Source organism: Ictalurus furcatus, chromosome 3 (assembly GCF_023375685.1).
Source record: "Ictalurus furcatus strain D&B chromosome 3, Billie_1.0, whole genome shotgun sequence".
NCBI classification, from domain to species: domain Eukaryota; kingdom Metazoa; phylum Chordata; class Actinopteri; order Siluriformes; family Ictaluridae; genus Ictalurus; species Ictalurus furcatus.
Window position 1 is genome coordinate 13,668,776 of NC_071257.1, and position 17,167 is coordinate 13,685,942.

A 17,167-nucleotide genomic window follows, 5' to 3' on the forward strand; every position below is an offset into this window, starting at 1 on the left:
TGGACTATATGATGACAGGAAGTAACTTCTCTCGCAGACATTCCACAGTAGTAACTATAAACAATTAAACAGCACAACGTAATTACCGTAAACCAACATATATGTTTGTACTGCAGATGGTCTGAAATGTAGGATAAAATGTCTGTACGTTCCGCTTGATGTAAGATACATTTGGGTCTAAAAAGTGTCAGACACACTGAAACACACAGCATTATGTAATGTCCTGGCAGTGGCATAACCAGAAATTGTAGAAATCATTTCGGAGGGATGAGAAATCTGTACAATTAAATTGGTAAATGTGACCCGCGCATGCATTTCAGGTGGATGTCACACAGCAGGTAAAAGAGGTGATGACACGCATTTGTTATTTAGCCTAATCTTTCAAGGCGCTATCTACCATGGAACAATCTTTCCATATTAATAACGCTGCCATGTTTTTCCCTTAGATAATATACAAACTCTCAATATCTCACTACTTGAGAAAACGGCAAGACTCAACACAGTTCCATCCCTATTATTAGACTCGTGATTAGTCACACTTCCACTTCTGAGTGTGTAGCTCACCCACAGTGGAACATCCAGCTGTGCCGAAGCCTCAGAAATCTCCAATCTTTCACTCCTAGATGGTAAAAGCTAATAGGATCATAGACCCCAGGACCAAAACAAATCTAAACACACCACAGGAAACCCAGGCTGTTCAGTGTCTGTGTGTGCCATTTCTGCAACCTTGCTAGATCGAACTAGCGACATTAAAATACTCAGCATTGAAATATGTACAGGAACACTGCTTTAAACATACACTTGAAAAGTTTTTCCATCCTCACAAATGACATGGCAAAGCCCAGTTAGGGAGGCAATAATGATACGCTGCGTAGAAGTCTATAAAGCAGTTACTTTCCAGAGTTATTTTTGTGATAATGACTCACTGTTACTTGTTTAGTATATGTACTGTAACATGTATTCGCCTCATATTACTGTTAAAAAAAAAGCACTGTGCCAAAACAACTATTCAACATAGATTCCAGATAGAAAACACCTTTGCTGCTTTGTCCAGGTCATAGGGCTGGAACATTCAAGGAAAATACAGTATCTAAAAAATTCTATCATGACTGAGATTTTATTCATGATTATCTTCTAAAAAATAACACATTCATAAAATATCTATAAAACTATAAGAACTCGATTGAGTTCCAGCACTATACAATATCAACCATCTACCAAGCATTATTCTAAATGTGTCTTCTCCCTACATGAATTGATATAGTTGCTAGTGCTACTGTTACCACAGTGCTATGATAAATCACAATAAATATCATCCATCCATCCATTTTCTGTACCGCTTTTACTACACAGGGTCGCGGGGGGAGCCTGACGCCTATCCCAGAGAACTCGAGGCACGAGGCGGGGGACACCCTGGATTGGGGGGGGGGGGGGGGGGGGGCTAGCCCATTGCAGGGCATAATCGCACAGGGTCAGGGTCTTGGCAATCTTCTTATAGCCTAGGACACCTTTATGTAGAGCAAAAAATAATTTTTTCAGATCCTCAGAGAGTTGTTTGCCATGAGGTGCCATGTTGAACTTCTAGTGACCAGTATGAGGGAGTGTGAGAGCGATGACAACAAATTTAACACACCTGAGACCTCGTAACACTAACAAGTCACATGACACTGGGGAGGGAAAATGGCAAATTGGGCCCAATTTGGACATTTTCACTTAGGGGTGTACTCACTTTTGTTCCAAGCGGTTTAGACATTAATGGCTGTGTGTTGAGTTATTTTGAGGGGACAGCAAATTTACACTGTTACACAAGCTGTACACTCACTACTTCACATTGTAGCAAAGTGTCATTTCTTCAGTGTTGTCACATGAAAAGATATAATCAAATATTTACATTATATTTAAATGTGAGGGATGTACTCCCTTTTGTAAGACACTGTGTGTATATATATATATATATATATATATATATATATATATATATATATATATACACACAGCCTGGAATAGCCAATGGGGGAGAAACTGGAGAACCCATAGGAAACCCACATGGACACAGGGAGAACACACACCCACACAGCACTCCTCACAGACAGTACCCTGAGCCCAGGATCAAAACAAAGAACCCTGGAGCTGTAAGGTGGCATTGCTATTCGCTGTGCCACTGTACCACACCATCTATCATATTTCTATATGCAATCAATTATTCTGCAATTGTATACAATGAACAAGTTGCACTACAGCTTCATGTATGACAGGCAGAATGAGCACTTATGAGTTATCAATTTGATGTTTTTTGTGCACTGGTATTCTATATGCAATGTGGGAAAACTGGAACTGAGGCCTCACCTGTCCCAGGAGTCTCCTGTTTTTTCCCTGCTGCTTTATTCTCCTGTTTAAATGAGTTCTCGTCATCAGCATCGCCATCACCCCACCAAGAAGGCTGTCCATACAAAGGTGTTCCTCTGTGCAGTGCTGAAGTATCACCTACAACAAGAAAACATCACTGTATCAACTCATTCAACACAAGTTCCCTCCATCATTTTTAATTAGCATCATATTTAAAACGTATCATGCTATTATTCTGTGCTAGCTGAAAACATGATTAACCTATATTTTGTACTTGGCAGAGAAAAGTAGGCCATATGTTATAGTGTGAATGTTAATTACATAAAACATCAGTCAACATGATTATTAATGTAAATGGAATGGAGCCAGTAGCAGATGGTGAGAATAAGTTCAACAATTTGCAGAATCCATTCACTCTTCCTGTGTCTGACATTATAACCTTCAACACCATCAAGATCAGACCTAATGAAAAGGTCCAATCATTGAAGATTGATAACATCCCCACACTGTTGTACTGTATCATACTACCTTTTTAAGCATAGTTGTCATGGATATCCCAGAGGGAAATCCGGACTACAGTTCCCAGCAGCCACTGCACCACACCATCATGTCACATATCACCTGCACCTTCATTCTTGTTAACAAGCACTATTTATAGGCAGAGTTTGCACTACACGGGTTGTCTTGCGGGGCGCACGGTAGCTTAGTGGTTAGCACATTCGCCTCATGCCTCCAGGGTTTGATTCCCACCGGGGCCATGTGTGTGCGGAGTTTGCATGTTCTCCCCATTCCTCCGGGTGCTCTGGTTTCCTCCCCCAGTCCAAAGACGTGCATGGTAGGCTGACTGGCGTGTCTAAAGTGTCCGTAGTGTATGAATGGGTGTGTGAGTGTGTATGTGATTGTGATGGACTGGCACCCTGTCCAGGGTGTACCCTGCCTTGTGCCTGATGCTTCCTGGGATATGCTCCAGGTTCCCCCTGAAAAGGAGTAAGTGGTTGAAGATGGATGTATGTGTCTTTCTCTGCCGCTGTTTTTGTCATAGGGTTCATGGTTTTTCTTTGTCTTAGTGTTTTGTTCAAAGCTTCTTTTGTGTTTGTTTTCATTGTTATTAAACTATTTATCTGCACTTGCATCCATCTCCGCCTCCAAACCGTGACAATAGTTTGTGATTAGAAAAAATATCTCCTATTGGAGATTTTTCAGATACTGTTATTGAAAATGTTATTTTTTAAGCAAAAAAGTTATCCAATACCAACTGCGCCTGTGTGAAAATTTATTTGCCCCCATAGTTACTAATTCCCCAAATCTATGAAACTGCATTCATAATGAGGTTCAGCTGGACCAGACGTAACCAGACCCGATTACTGCAAATCCTGTTCAATCAAATCAACACTTAAATAGAACTTTTTCAACAGCATGAAGTTGTTTAAAAGGTCTTACCCAGTAACACACTATGCCAAAGTTGAAAGAAATTCCAGAAATGAAGAGGAAGAAGGTGATTGAAATACATCAGTCTGGGAAGAGTTATAAAAGCTATTTCAAAGGCTCTGGGACTCCAAAGAACCACAGCAAGAGCCATTGTCTCCAAATGGAAAAAACAGCACAGCAGTGAACCTTCCCAGAAGTGGCGACCTTCCAAAATTCCTCTAAGAGCACAGCAACGACTCATCCAGGAAGTCACATAAAAGCCAAGGACAACAAGGAACTACAGGTCTCTCTTGCATCAATAAAGGTCACATTCATGTAAAGGTCATGACTCCGCTATCAGAAAGACACCGGGCAAAAATGGGATCCATGGAAGAGTGGTGAGGTGAAAACCACTGCTAACCCAGAAGAACATTAAGGCTCGTATGAATTTTGCCAAAACACACCTCAAACTCAAACCTTCTGGGAGAATGTTCTGTGGACTGACGAGTAAAAAGTGAAACTGTTTGGAATACAGGGGTCCCGTTATATCTGGCGTAAACCAAACACAGAATTCCACAAAAAGAACATCATACCTACAGTCAACCATGGTGGTGGAAGTGTGATGGTGTGGGGATGCTTTGCTTCTTCAGGGCCTGTGACAACTGAATAATAATAATTTAGGGAAACATGAATTCTGCTCTCTACCAGAAAATCTGGTCTTCAGTCCGTAAATTGAAACTCATGCACAACTGGATTATGCAGCAAGACAATGATCCACAGCACAGGAGTAAGTCCTAGTCCTAGAAGTATGTGAAATACTAATTTCCAGTTATCAGAAGCGTTTGGTTACAGTTATTGCTGTTAAAGGTGGTACAACCAGATTTTAAGTTTAAGGGGCAATTAGTTTTTCACATGGGTGATAGGTGTTGGATAACTTTTTTTTTGCTTCAATTAAAAAAAAAAACGTATTGCGTGTTTACGCAGGTTGCCTTTGTTTTATGTTGTATTTTGTTTGAATATCTAAATCTATTTAGTATGAGATAAACACAAAAACAGAAGAACTCAGGATGGGGGCAAATACTTTTTCACAGCACTATATACTGAGCTTGTGTTTTGTGCAGTGTGCATATGTAGAGCACTACACATTTGATTTGGCACAGATTTCACGCCGGATGCATTTCCTGACACAACCCTCCCATTTTATCCAGGCTTGGGATCAGCACTGAGAGTATACTAGCTTATACAACCCCCATGGCTTGATTTGGTGCCCAGCGTGGGGCTCAAACCCACGATCCTGAGATTAGGAGTCTCGTGCTCTATGCTGATAGTTATCTGTGATAAATAACCAGTTGGCAAAAACACCTGGAAAACGCTACCCACCTCTCTCCTTTTTTTCTGAATAACAAAACAAAAAAAAAGTGTATAAGGGTGAGGGGTCTGTCACTGCCCTGTAATTACACAACCGGCACTTTACTGCAGCCTTGTACCATAATTACCCAGAGTTATATATAAAATGTTAGTTAATGGAACTAGACGAGGAGGGAATGGTGAGATTCAGCTGAACTGAACTTCGCATGAGTGTGCACTATGTTAATAAGGTAAACCTTTTCAAATGGCTTTCTCTGCGTCTGAAATTGCGTGCTGTGACAGTACCCACTGTAGTCGATTCAGTTCCTACTGTGTTAAAGCATAAATACAATCCGGATGTACTACATCTGCCAAGTTGGCTTTGTCATGTGACCTACAACTTCAAGAGAGCCAAGGCGCCATTCTGACAGCGCGACCGCGCCAGTCCCGTTGCATTATGGGATAGTGTTCCACACTGTAGAATCTCGGCTGAAGCAGCAGGTCATCCGGGTATTTCTTGCCTACTGTTTTATCAATACAGAGAATTTAGACATACTACTCCTTTGGCGCGCTGCTTTTCGCCTACTGTATATTAGGGTAGTAGGGATTTTTGAGGTGTTTCAGTGGCAGTAGTCTGTTCTATCCTGTAAATAATTCAGCTTGCATATTTTTATACACTCAAACCTTTATTAAATCAGTGTGACCTAAATCAAGCTTGATTTGATATTAAACCTATTTTTCATTTGAGCCGACACCGGCCGCTAGACAGATTCAAATGTCATCGCTGTATATTTCTGGCACTGTTCTGGAAAGGTCATAGCATATGAGAGAGACAAGCTACTATATACAAGCTTTTTTTTTAACAGACTAATTAAACCACATCCTGTTCCAAACGGTGTTTTAAACATTATACTCCACATCACAGTGGATCTGCTGAATTAATACATAAAGATTGTTTACCTGTACACCTGTACATTTATGCAGCTATCTAATCAGCCGATCATGTAGCAGCAGCACAATGCATAAAATCATGCAGATACAGGTCAAGAGCTTCAGTTAATGTTCACATCAAACATCAGAATGAAGAAAAAGTCTGATCTATATGACTTTAACTGTGGCATGGATGTTGGTACCAGATGGGCTGGTTTGAGTATTTCAGAAACTGCTCACTGATCTCTAGGGAATTTCACACAAAAAAAAGTGACAGTTCTGGGGGTGGAAAATGCCTTGTTGAGAAGAGAGGTCAGAAGAAAATGACCTGATTGGTTCGAGCTGCTAGGAACCAGACAAGTCTGGTCATTCTTCCCTGATCTCTCTCATCTGCACTTTCAGCCTGCAGACCCTCTACTCACAGAATGAGTAACTCTAGAGAAATCAGCAGTTTCTGAAATACTCAAACCCGCTCTTCTGGTACAAACAACCATGCCATGGTTAAAGTCACAGAGATCACATTTCCCCCATGTTTGATGTGATCATTAACTGAAGCTCTTGACCTGCATTTGCATGATTTTATGCATTGTGCTGCCACAATACTGGCTGATTGGATAGCTGCTTAAATGAGCAGGTGTACAGGTGTTCCTATTAAAGTGACCGGCGAGTGTATATTATAAATGGATTATTTTTGAAAAAAGATCATTAATATTTTGAAACTGATGTGTAAATAGGCTAATAAGGCGATATGCCAGTAACTTTGACACTTAAAACAGCCCTTCGTTCAGTCATTATACAGTAGGTTTACACCCCTAGTCATTATTTACATTAACTCATATATCAACATTAATAATCTCAAACCCTTGCGACAGTACACATTGCTATAGTTGATTTTTGAAGCATGCTTCTGAGCATAACACTGAGAGGAAAAGAAACCATTTTGAACCATTCAAGTCTGTTTTATACTGACTCACACACAATACTGTATTGCCACGCTTTTCTATTCGATTCTGTTACATCGTGTTACAGCACAAGTCTACTATATCCAACCAAATCAACAATCTGAGAAAGAAAGAAAGGACACAAATATAACAAAAACACTGCAGATAAGAGTTAAGCTTTACCAGCCTACTGCTTATGATATGACGAGGATGATAATAATAACCAGCTCATTAGATAGCTTAATTGTAAGTAGGAAAAGCAGTGATGTCATTTAAAGGAATAATTTCATTTATAACAAGATGGAAGCTCTGTTTAAAAAACAAATTTGTGATTACATGCTGCAAAAACTTAAATCAGGAAACTGTCCATTATAAACAAGCCTAGTTTAGTTACCTAATGATCATGTAAATGCTGTCGTAACGTGCATAAAATTCAGTACAAGAGTGTGCTTATACAGTCTGAGTTCTGTCTAGCAGACTGGCACTGAGTGAGACAGCAAAGAGTCTCTAATAGATGCTAGTGGTCAAATCTGATAAATATAGAAGTACCAGCTAAGGAGGAAAAAAAAATCACCAGTAATGACACTGTAGGAATAAAATGCAGTAGCTCTAATTATGTCTCAGTTTCACTAGCACTATAAGATTTTGTTGGAAAATATGAAAATGCGATATATATAATCATCTAAAGAAAGACAAGGAGGATTAAAGTAAATCTAGAGCATGAGGAAGGTTATTCTATAGATCACGTTCTTTTCCACAGAAAAATATACAGCACGTATATTATTAAGATCTAGCTATATTACTCCCATGTTAATCTGATATGGCTTTCAAATGTTCACTGAAAGTTTAGGAATAAATTTAAGGAATAAAACACAACAGGGTGTGCTGTTACAGGAAAAAAATTCAACGACAGGGTGGAGGGATGTGGTTATTACCTCGAAGTTGATTATTATCGAATAACAGCATGTCCCAAAGTGTTTTATTCCTCTTGTCCCACACCAATTTGCCAACAGTTGCAATAGTTTATTGATTAAAGAACGAGATGTACTTGATATCCATTTATAGCTACGTGTAATGTTGTGGAATGTCTCCAAAATAAGCTTGTTCCTGTTATCATTTACATTATAACAGCTATAATCAAAATGCAACGTGTTATCAAGAAACAAAAGCAAAGAACCAACGTCCTCTGTCATGAAAACTTTACTGTATTTGAAATGTTTTACAGCTTTATCTGTTACACTGGAGACTCCTTCCAAAAAAAAAAAATGCTAACTAAATGTCTCTTCACAGAAAACTCCACCATATCATCAATTACACATTTTTAAAAATTTGTTTCTGTGGAGCATCTACCATACAAGTTCCTGTGAATGAACTGTTACTATAGAAATGATAGTGTTTTAGTACAAGCGCATTAATATAAAGCTTGGATTTGTCTTACAGTCAGAATTACTGTCAGTGTTGCTTTTATAGAAAATTCAACAACACATTCTGACCAATCAAAACAGAGAATGATGCAGTATGATCATCTATCTTGTATAATACAGGATGTCCCAAAAGTCTCCATACACGGGGGAAATTAAAACTTTTTAGCAACATCTCTTCCGAAATTTTTCATACTTTTATATAGTTTATATTATAGATTTTTTTCAGATAGTCTTTAAGAACGCCTTTGACAAAGGAAATCATTGAAATCATTCTCGTGGCTGGATGAGGAAGCTGTCCCGAGGTTGCAATGGACTTTAACAGGAAACATGGCAAGTACATCACACACACGACACTGCTGCCAAACTTATTAACAAATTCAAAAAGACTGGAAGTGTTGAGGACCGACCGAGAAGTGGACATACACCAACATCCACTGATGAAAGCACAACCGAAGTGATGCTGACAAACATAGTCCTCTATGTAAGGAGACTTTTGGGACACCCTGTAGTTAAATAAAACAATCAGTATGTCTCTACCTGGCATTTTGTCATCTGCCTTGCAGGTTTCTACCACTTTGGCAGGAGGTTCAGTGACGGGCTCGGCAGCTTTGCTCTCTGCGCCTTGGGTTGTAGGAGACTTGGGTGTTTTGGGCGACTCTGTGCAGACTGGTTTCTTCCCCAGCTGAAGCTGACTGGTGAACTTCTCATGCTAAACCCCCCCCCGCCCAAAAAAACAGAAACATTATTGTATACATCACCTATTATTTCTAGTCCCCACTTAACTACAGTATGTATATGCCTAGGATTAAAGGACTGTCAGTTTACTATGAAGGACCACTTTGTATAATACATCCAAGATGTTATCATATTTACGGTTAAAAAGGGTAAATGTATGTTACGATACCTTCAAAGCCTCTTCTGGGACATGGAGCTCTCCTCTGACCACAGTGAACAAGTTGGTATGTGCAACAGGTTAAGGAAGAAGAAGAGCTTTTTATTCAGTGATGTACTGTAGGTACTGTAGGCGAATACAAACGCAAACAATAGATACAGAGACAACAAAAGCCACAGAGGACTGTGACGCACATTACACTCAGATTTTAGACAGGGAGTGACTGCAGGTGTTTTGAAAAGGATATCATATCCAAACCTTAGCTTATCGTCAATCTTCAAAGTGATATACATCTGCTCCTGGATTCGAACATCGTTCACGAATGTCTGAAAAGAGGTGACAGCTTTTTCTTTAGAATTTTTGTGTCGCTTTTCTGTTCCGAGAAGCCTTCTGTAGAAACTCATACTGCTCACGAGCTCTAAACTAGATCATGATGAAAGAATCTTTCACTGAGGTCTCATAAAGCTTGGCATGGCTCGAGAAATGCTGTGGGTTCCACAATAAAAAAGCTTTTCCTCTCCTACAAAACGGCAAAGGGATTATGCTACTGTTGTTTATTGAATTAAGCTGGATCTTTTGCCTTTTTAATCTGAGGTTCAACCAAATCCACTATTGAACTTCACACAGAAGTAATGCTGAGATGAGTTTGCTGAGATTTAAAATGCGGTTCTTAAAATCAACTACAAACTGCTGCTCCTTGTACATGCCATGCTCAAATTGAAACATGGCATCATGTTGAGCCTGACCTCATAAAAATCTTTAGCCCTTCTGTGTGTGCGCATGTGCATGTGTGTCTGTGTGCGCGCTAAATATCCTGCTGCGTCGGGCTGATTTCACTGACAACATGAGTTAGAAGTTTCCACATCAAAAGTCCACAATTCTTTGCTGAACGCACTTCACTGAAAGAAGCTTGAATCACTCAACAAATAACCGTCTCACATAAATACACAGGTAGAACCCTTAGAGAGAGCATAAACCAGAACTACATCTAAAGAAGGTTGTTATGGGGTCATAAATTCGTTTGTCCGGTAGTGTTTCCTGCCACAAACACTGGACAGGAAGAGGAATTCCAAAGCAGAGCAGTGAGTCACACTTCCTGTTTGAGGAACTGTGTCACACCAAAATGCTTCTACTGACCGCAGACAGAGGCGGACACGCTTACAATAACACATGACGCATGACCTATACCGCACAAATCCTCACCCAGACCCTGACGAGTATTTTGGAGATTTATATAAAAAAACCAAAAACAAATAATCAATCAGAAATACTTTTGTGGGATGAGATACAATATAGTGTAGTGAAATTTAGCTGGGTTTGAATCAGTAGCTTTAATAGAATAAAAACATAAGGGCTCATTATCACTGACTAGTGGCATCTTACTCACCCCATTAAGGCTCCCCAAGTCCTTCACTTTGTGTTCATCGCTTGCTGGCTCATAGTTGATCACAGCGTGCTGCTTGTCCACACTACGAGACTACAAACATTAAAAGACATGAGAAAACACATTAGGTAAAGTAGTCTTTTATCTGACATTTAAATTGTTCCAAAAAAAGCTCCTGAAAAACATTTCGTCCTATCGTCCAAGCTCATGAGTTGGAATCAATTCACTTCAATTCAATTCTAATCCCTGTATAAATGTATCCCTAATGAGCAAGCCAGAGGCGACGGTGGCGAGGAAAACCTGCCTGAGACTACGTGAGGAAGAAACATTGAGAGGAACCAGACTCAATAAGGAACCCATCCTGATCTCTGTGACAGCGGATAGTGCGATTATAAATCACTCCCTTCTATAACTGTGTGTACATGGTCGAAAAGTGCAATTGTGAAACCAGGAAATTCATTCTAGTTTTCACATGAAGTCTATTTTGTAGAAGTTATCAGCTGTTCACTGATGGAGAAGATGCCAATCCTGAAGATGCCACAGCCATCCATTATTGAAAGTCCAAGAGAACAAAATTGGCCATGCTCTCTGGTTGGGACGAACGGTGTGACTCTTTCCCCTGTCAATCAGAGCAACACTTGCCAATCGTAAGCATCTAGGAGAAGTAGCTTGTGTGTGGGAATTGGCAAATGACCAAATTTGCCAAAAAGCTTGAAACAAAACTGAATATAAAGTCAAGACAAAAGCATTCAATAACTGACCTTGTTTCAAGGACAGATAATTTACATTCATCAAGTGCCTGTCATGGAAAAAAGTCTTCAATAACACTCTTACTGCAAAAGTAATTCTGCATTTATTTGATATATTATGTGTAATAGCAACATACTGTATAACCAGCCTATTCTTGGTTAAACCATGTGACAAGTATATTAAGAGTTTAGTCAAAATAATCACGAGTGGGCAGTTGGTGTGCCCCCCCCCCCCAACATCCCCAGGCCATTAAGATAGGAAAGAAACATTCCGCCAAAACAAAGCGTTGCTTATGGCCTTCCACCTGTTAGAAAATGAAATTCAAGATGCCAGTTTTGAGCGCTGTGGGCCAGGATCGTCTCCTAATAAAAGAAAATACTGTGCAAGAATACATTACTGCATAGTGCAATTCATGAAAATGTTTTTAAAAATGTATAACTCAGTATTTGTAAGCAAATTATCCAAATGAACCATTATATATGTTAATTAGAACTGCAACAACTCATCGATAAAATCGATAATCGATTATGGAAATCGTTGTCAACGAATCCCATTATCGATTAGTCGGTCTGCGTGCGGTACATTTACTCATTATGTTACTTCTGTTCCGAAAACACGCTTTGTAGAGTAAACACTAAAGTCATGTCCCAAGTTCAGTACTGTACACTTACACTATGCACTGTGTACTCTACCATCTAGTGTATGAATTTTAGAAAGGTAATATCAACACTAGCGTTTTTTTTTTACTAACTGGAAGTATAAGCCGCTTCCTGGTTGACGGCGCATAACGTCATACGCAGGTAATATGACGCCGCTAGCTTTAGCAGATACCCAGAGTCAATGTTACCTTTTATATAAAGTAATGCATAAATACCATTATATAATATAAACATATATATTAATTATATTATATATAAGTATTTATGCATTATTTTTATGGATGCACAAAAAGCACAGAATTAACTACATAAAACTAAATGAATTATATAATATTCAGGTGTGTGTCTGTGTGTATTGGGTTCTTTTCAGTCTTATATAATTGGACAAACAGTTGTGTAAAGTTTTACTCTGAAGTTTATATTTGTAACACTCAGTTTGGGGATTTTATTTTAAATAAACGAAAAAAAATGGCAGTTCCGATTAATCGAAAAATAAACGGCCAACCAATCGATTATGAAATTAATTGTTAGTTGCAGCCCTACTGTTAATATCACTGCTTTTGGATGCGTTGCTGTACTGTTTTGTTTATTTCGGTGTACTCTGTAAGCGCTGTGATGTGTCATCTGTCAGATTGTGAATTTGGATTTCATTGCTTCAACCACATGACAGTATTGGCACGCACCTCTGCTGTGTTTTGACAGTGTCGCAGTTTACCCACTCATACTAGAGGGCCTCGAAAAGTATCTAAAAGTAACCCATGAGTTGTTTGTCCCACTTTCTATTAATACAGCACTGTGACGACCACACATGCTCTGACTGCTGCTCTGTCATGCTGATCCAGTCAGGTTACTCAGCAGGAATAACTCATGGACACATCTCTTTCCATTCCAACTGTGATAAATAAAAATAACGCTAAAATACCACAGGGGTCCACAGGAGCCTGGTGACCTAGCTGCTGTAATGGATGAATTCAGTCACTTGTGCTTTTTAGTAGTAAGGAAATATAATGGAGTATGGTGTTCTTATGAACTAAGAGTTATGAATTACAAACAGACATCAAGCAATAATAAAAGGCAGAAGGCATCAGCTAACCTGCAGCATGAGCTCGCAGTCATCACGCCCCACAAAAATCATCTCACGGGGCAGTCGGTGGCGTGTACCCCCACTGCTCACCAGGAACCAAGATGTCAGGCTCATCTCTGCTCTCTGTCTCTGACCTGAGCCCCTACGTCATCCTGAGAGAGAGAGAGAAAGAGAGAGAGAGAGAGAGTTAGTTAGTTAGTTAGTTACAAAAGTTCTGAGATCTGGAGTGGAGATCCAAGAAATAGAATTTATTCATTTGTCTTATGTAATTGCTTACATTATTAATTGCTTATAGATATTCTTAACGCTTATCATATTATATACTACATATTCATACTAAAAGCCACGAGACTTCAATTTTGATTGCACAGGGATTTTAAAGAATATGATCCTCCAGTGCCTCCGGTTAATCTCTATCGTTTTAGCGGGAACAGAGTTTATACCATTAGGACGGTTCTGTATTAGCAGCTCATCACTGGCATGCTAGAGAATCTTGTTTAAGTTTGAAATTTCAAACAATCCGAGTGGGCGGGCAGACAGGGAGATCGGTTAGATTCATAGCATTCCTGTGTTTTCTCTAGCAGCAAAGCAAGAGCAAGCGAGAGAGAGAGAGAGTGAGAGAGAGAGAGAGAGAGTTGAGCACCCTCTTTTACTCCCGCTCTGATCACTAGCAGATGCTGCCGGAAGTGATGTACGCTTCTCGTCTGCCCTCCCAGCATCCCTGTTTTTTCTGAAAAAGAGTTCACAATGAACTGCCTAAGCCTACAGCTGTGAAATGGAAAATATGTACGCACAGCTTCTTGACCAAAAGCTGAAATGTGTCCAGCTAAACGACCTCACGTTACCTCCATGGCTCTTCCCTCGAGCAAACTACTAAACTACAATTAAACTAAAATCATGTCTGACAGCTACAATTTCACACACATAACAAACACGTTTAACCAAGAGGCAGGATGCCCATACAGAATTATGTGTGTGTAATTACTAATGCTGGGTATGCATGAGTCAGTATTCATAAACTTCTCTTCATTCAGAACGTCTAATAAACAGGGCTGTAAAAATATTACCTGAGGTGTGATAAACATTTCAACTCAGCTCTGAAAAAGTAGCTTCCACTTTATTTCAAATCATGACAGGCTAAAGGCTAAACTCCTGTTTTTAACAAGCCATTATTATTAAGCCCAACCACCCACATACACACACACACTCTTTAGCACGCTCTCTCTCTCTCTCTCTCGCTCTCTGCTTTAAGACAGCATTTCCTGGCTGATTCAATCTGGAGTATAGTAATCACTATAGTAACATAGTATGGCGAATACTAATCGGAAGGTCGTGAGTTCAAATGCCAGCACTGCCGAGCTGTCACTGCTGGGCCCTTGAGCAAGGCCCTAAAAGTGCCCAAGCAATCAAAACTGAAGTTTTGTGACTATGTGTTAGCCTTAAGGTTATCTATAAGCTAGTGTGCTCCTGAACAGTCAATACATTTACATGGTCAATAATTCCGATATTAACCCGATTAAGACAATACTCTGATTAAGAAACTACCATGTAAACAGCAATTTTTATTACCTTAATCTGGCTAAAGTCATATTCGAAGTAAACATGACTCAAATTAAGACATGTGGAGTATTCCTATTTTAGTCGCATTATCGAAGTGCGTTACAGACATGTACACACCTTAATCACACTATTAACGTCGTGTGAGAGTTTTCACCGCATTTTGCGACAGGACACGTACACACACGGCAGAGCTCAACCGTTTGTCGGCAAACAAGAGGGCAAACCACATAATTACCTATTATATAGTAGGCGAAAGTCATGTATGTACATGCACGGGACGCAGCCCATGGCTTCAAGCAGTCGTCTATTTACACATACAGCATGACAAATAATTAACTGCACTTGAAGCTTTCATAAAAGTAAAAATTAAACATCCAAAACTGTATACGGTACCATAAGGAAGACCAACTGTATGTTGATACGTGAAATTCTGGAGGGACGTCGGACGGCGTGCCGTGGGGACGTAATGACGTGTGTGGTTAATCGATCTATGTTCTATAACATGTAAAACAGGAACATGAAAGGAATATTCTAAAAGCAACTCATGTAAACACCTTAATCACAATATTGTTTTATTCAGAATAAGGTCAATAATTAGATTATTGCTGTCCATGTAAACATAGTCAGTGACAAAATTCACATTTAGAAAATATATGCATTCAACATTCACAGTCTCTCTCTACCACCAATACGGATCAACAATTCCGATGACCTCGTTCACATCATGTGCTTCAGCTTCTCATCCGATTTTCTGTCCAATCAAATGCTCTCTAGAATCTGAAGTGTCCCGCCCCCAACAGTTGCAAGTTTCCTGTCTGTGAGGTAAGCTAAACGATATCGGCTATTTAAAAGGGGGGAGGAGCCACTAGATATGTCCCGCCCTGACATCCTGTTTCAGTGGAAATTACGTCAACACATCGAATAATTCTATGCGTTTCAAGGCACTTTATCCCTCAACTGCTTAGCTGTATAAATGAGATTAATGTAAGTCGCTCTGGAAAAGGGCGTGTACCAAATGCCGTAAACGTAAACGAATAGGAAATTCATATTTGGAAAGTGGAGAATGCAGGATTTGAAAAACATGTTTGAGACACAAAGAGTTGCATGAATTTCACCGCACAACTAACTAAAAGCAGAATGTGAAATAAAGTGCCCTGTGCTTCAGACACGCCCCCTTGTGAGTCAAGCCAGCAGGGTTGTGGGTTTTACGCCAAATTTGGTTCGTTTTAACAACAAATTAGATATGTGTGTGCAGCATTGTGAACTTGTTCCCAATGCAAAGGAAGATGAGCAAATTTTTCGGGGCTACTATTGGTGCAATTTTTGTGCAATATCTGACAGAGGGTTTTCCTGAGACATGGCAGCCTTGAACACCAGTGCACTGTATCTCTCTTGGCCAGAGAGCTAATGTTTAATTAGCTATGTTAAATGAACAGATTCTGTTTTGCTGTATCAGAAGGTATCATGTCAAGACACCACTGTATCATCGTTCTATGGAATTTGAATTTTGTTGTTTATTTACACCCCAACAAATAACCTAGTGCTTGCAAGGCTTGGATAGAAGGTTCCTGCAGAAAATGGTGCACGCGTGATCCACGTTAAAACCACTATACCCAGTATCATTCCCCCAAGGCTGTTCATAAAGGATCAGGATCATCAGCACCCCCACAACACCCACCCTCCTTCACACACTAAATACAATGCAGCACTTTGAAGGAGCCATGACTGATTAACATTTGGTAATCTTTGAAAAGCTTAATGGAGGATTTCTATGACAACATCTGACTCCATGGTGAGCACCGTTTTGATTTACGAGCCTCACATCTGCGCCTCTGCAAAACTCGACCTCCAATTATGCTGCTACTTTAACGAATGTAAGTCTGAGTGTAAGTGTGAGTCATATAGTGCAGAGGTGGACAAATCACTAGATCCAGCAACCTGGGACAAGCAAATTACGTATCTGTTTTTCATTCACGTTTGTCCAGCGGACAAGCAGGTTTAGTAGGCTGTTGATATAACTGTCACCAGAGTATCCAGACTCAAATAATGTCTTTACAACACAGTTCATAGCTTAAATGTTCGGCAAAGACTTTCTGCCTTTTTGTCAAGGGCACAAGCATGATATGCTTCATCAACAGAGAGTAATCAGGAGAGGATAAAGACAAGGATTCAAGTACTCGGTTATTTTCTATATAATAATGCAGAGTCATGGATCATTAGCTCTCGATACTGTTGAGTAAAATTATGTTAATTGATGCTTTTTAGCCTAGGACTTCTGCCAAGCATAACAAGGGATTGGGCAAGTGCATAGGAGCTTTCAGTAATAAATTTAAGATAAGTCCTTTTCCAGTGTGGTAATGACAAATCAATGAGAATATGCTATTGTCAAGTTGCTGTAGTGAATCTGGGTACCCATGATACCTCGGAGCCAAGAACAGAAATG

At 39.7% G+C, this 17,167-nt stretch overlaps 1 protein-coding gene across 10 annotated transcripts in view; it reads right to left on the minus strand.

Moving 5' to 3' along the window:
• Positions 1 to 17,167, minus strand: part of cep170aa (centrosomal protein 170Aa) — a 58,444-nt gene that overhangs the window by 30,083 nt on the left and 11,194 nt on the right. For all 10 annotated transcript variants that reach the window (XM_053620841.1, XM_053620848.1, XM_053620847.1 and 7 more), the window contains exons 2-7: positions 13,174 to 13,316; positions 10,675 to 10,764; positions 9,532 to 9,613; positions 9,300 to 9,355; positions 8,933 to 9,104; positions 2,347 to 2,484 (exon numbers count right to left, since the gene is read on the minus strand). In XM_053620841.1, the coding sequence (XP_053476816.1) occupies positions 2,347 to 2,484; positions 8,933 to 9,104; positions 9,300 to 9,355; positions 9,532 to 9,613; positions 10,675 to 10,764; positions 13,174 to 13,278 (643 nt within the window). In that variant the 5' untranslated portion in view covers positions 13,279 to 13,316. The remainder of the gene's footprint in view (positions 1 to 2,346; positions 2,485 to 8,932; positions 9,105 to 9,299; positions 9,356 to 9,531; positions 9,614 to 10,674; positions 10,765 to 13,173; positions 13,317 to 17,167) is intronic.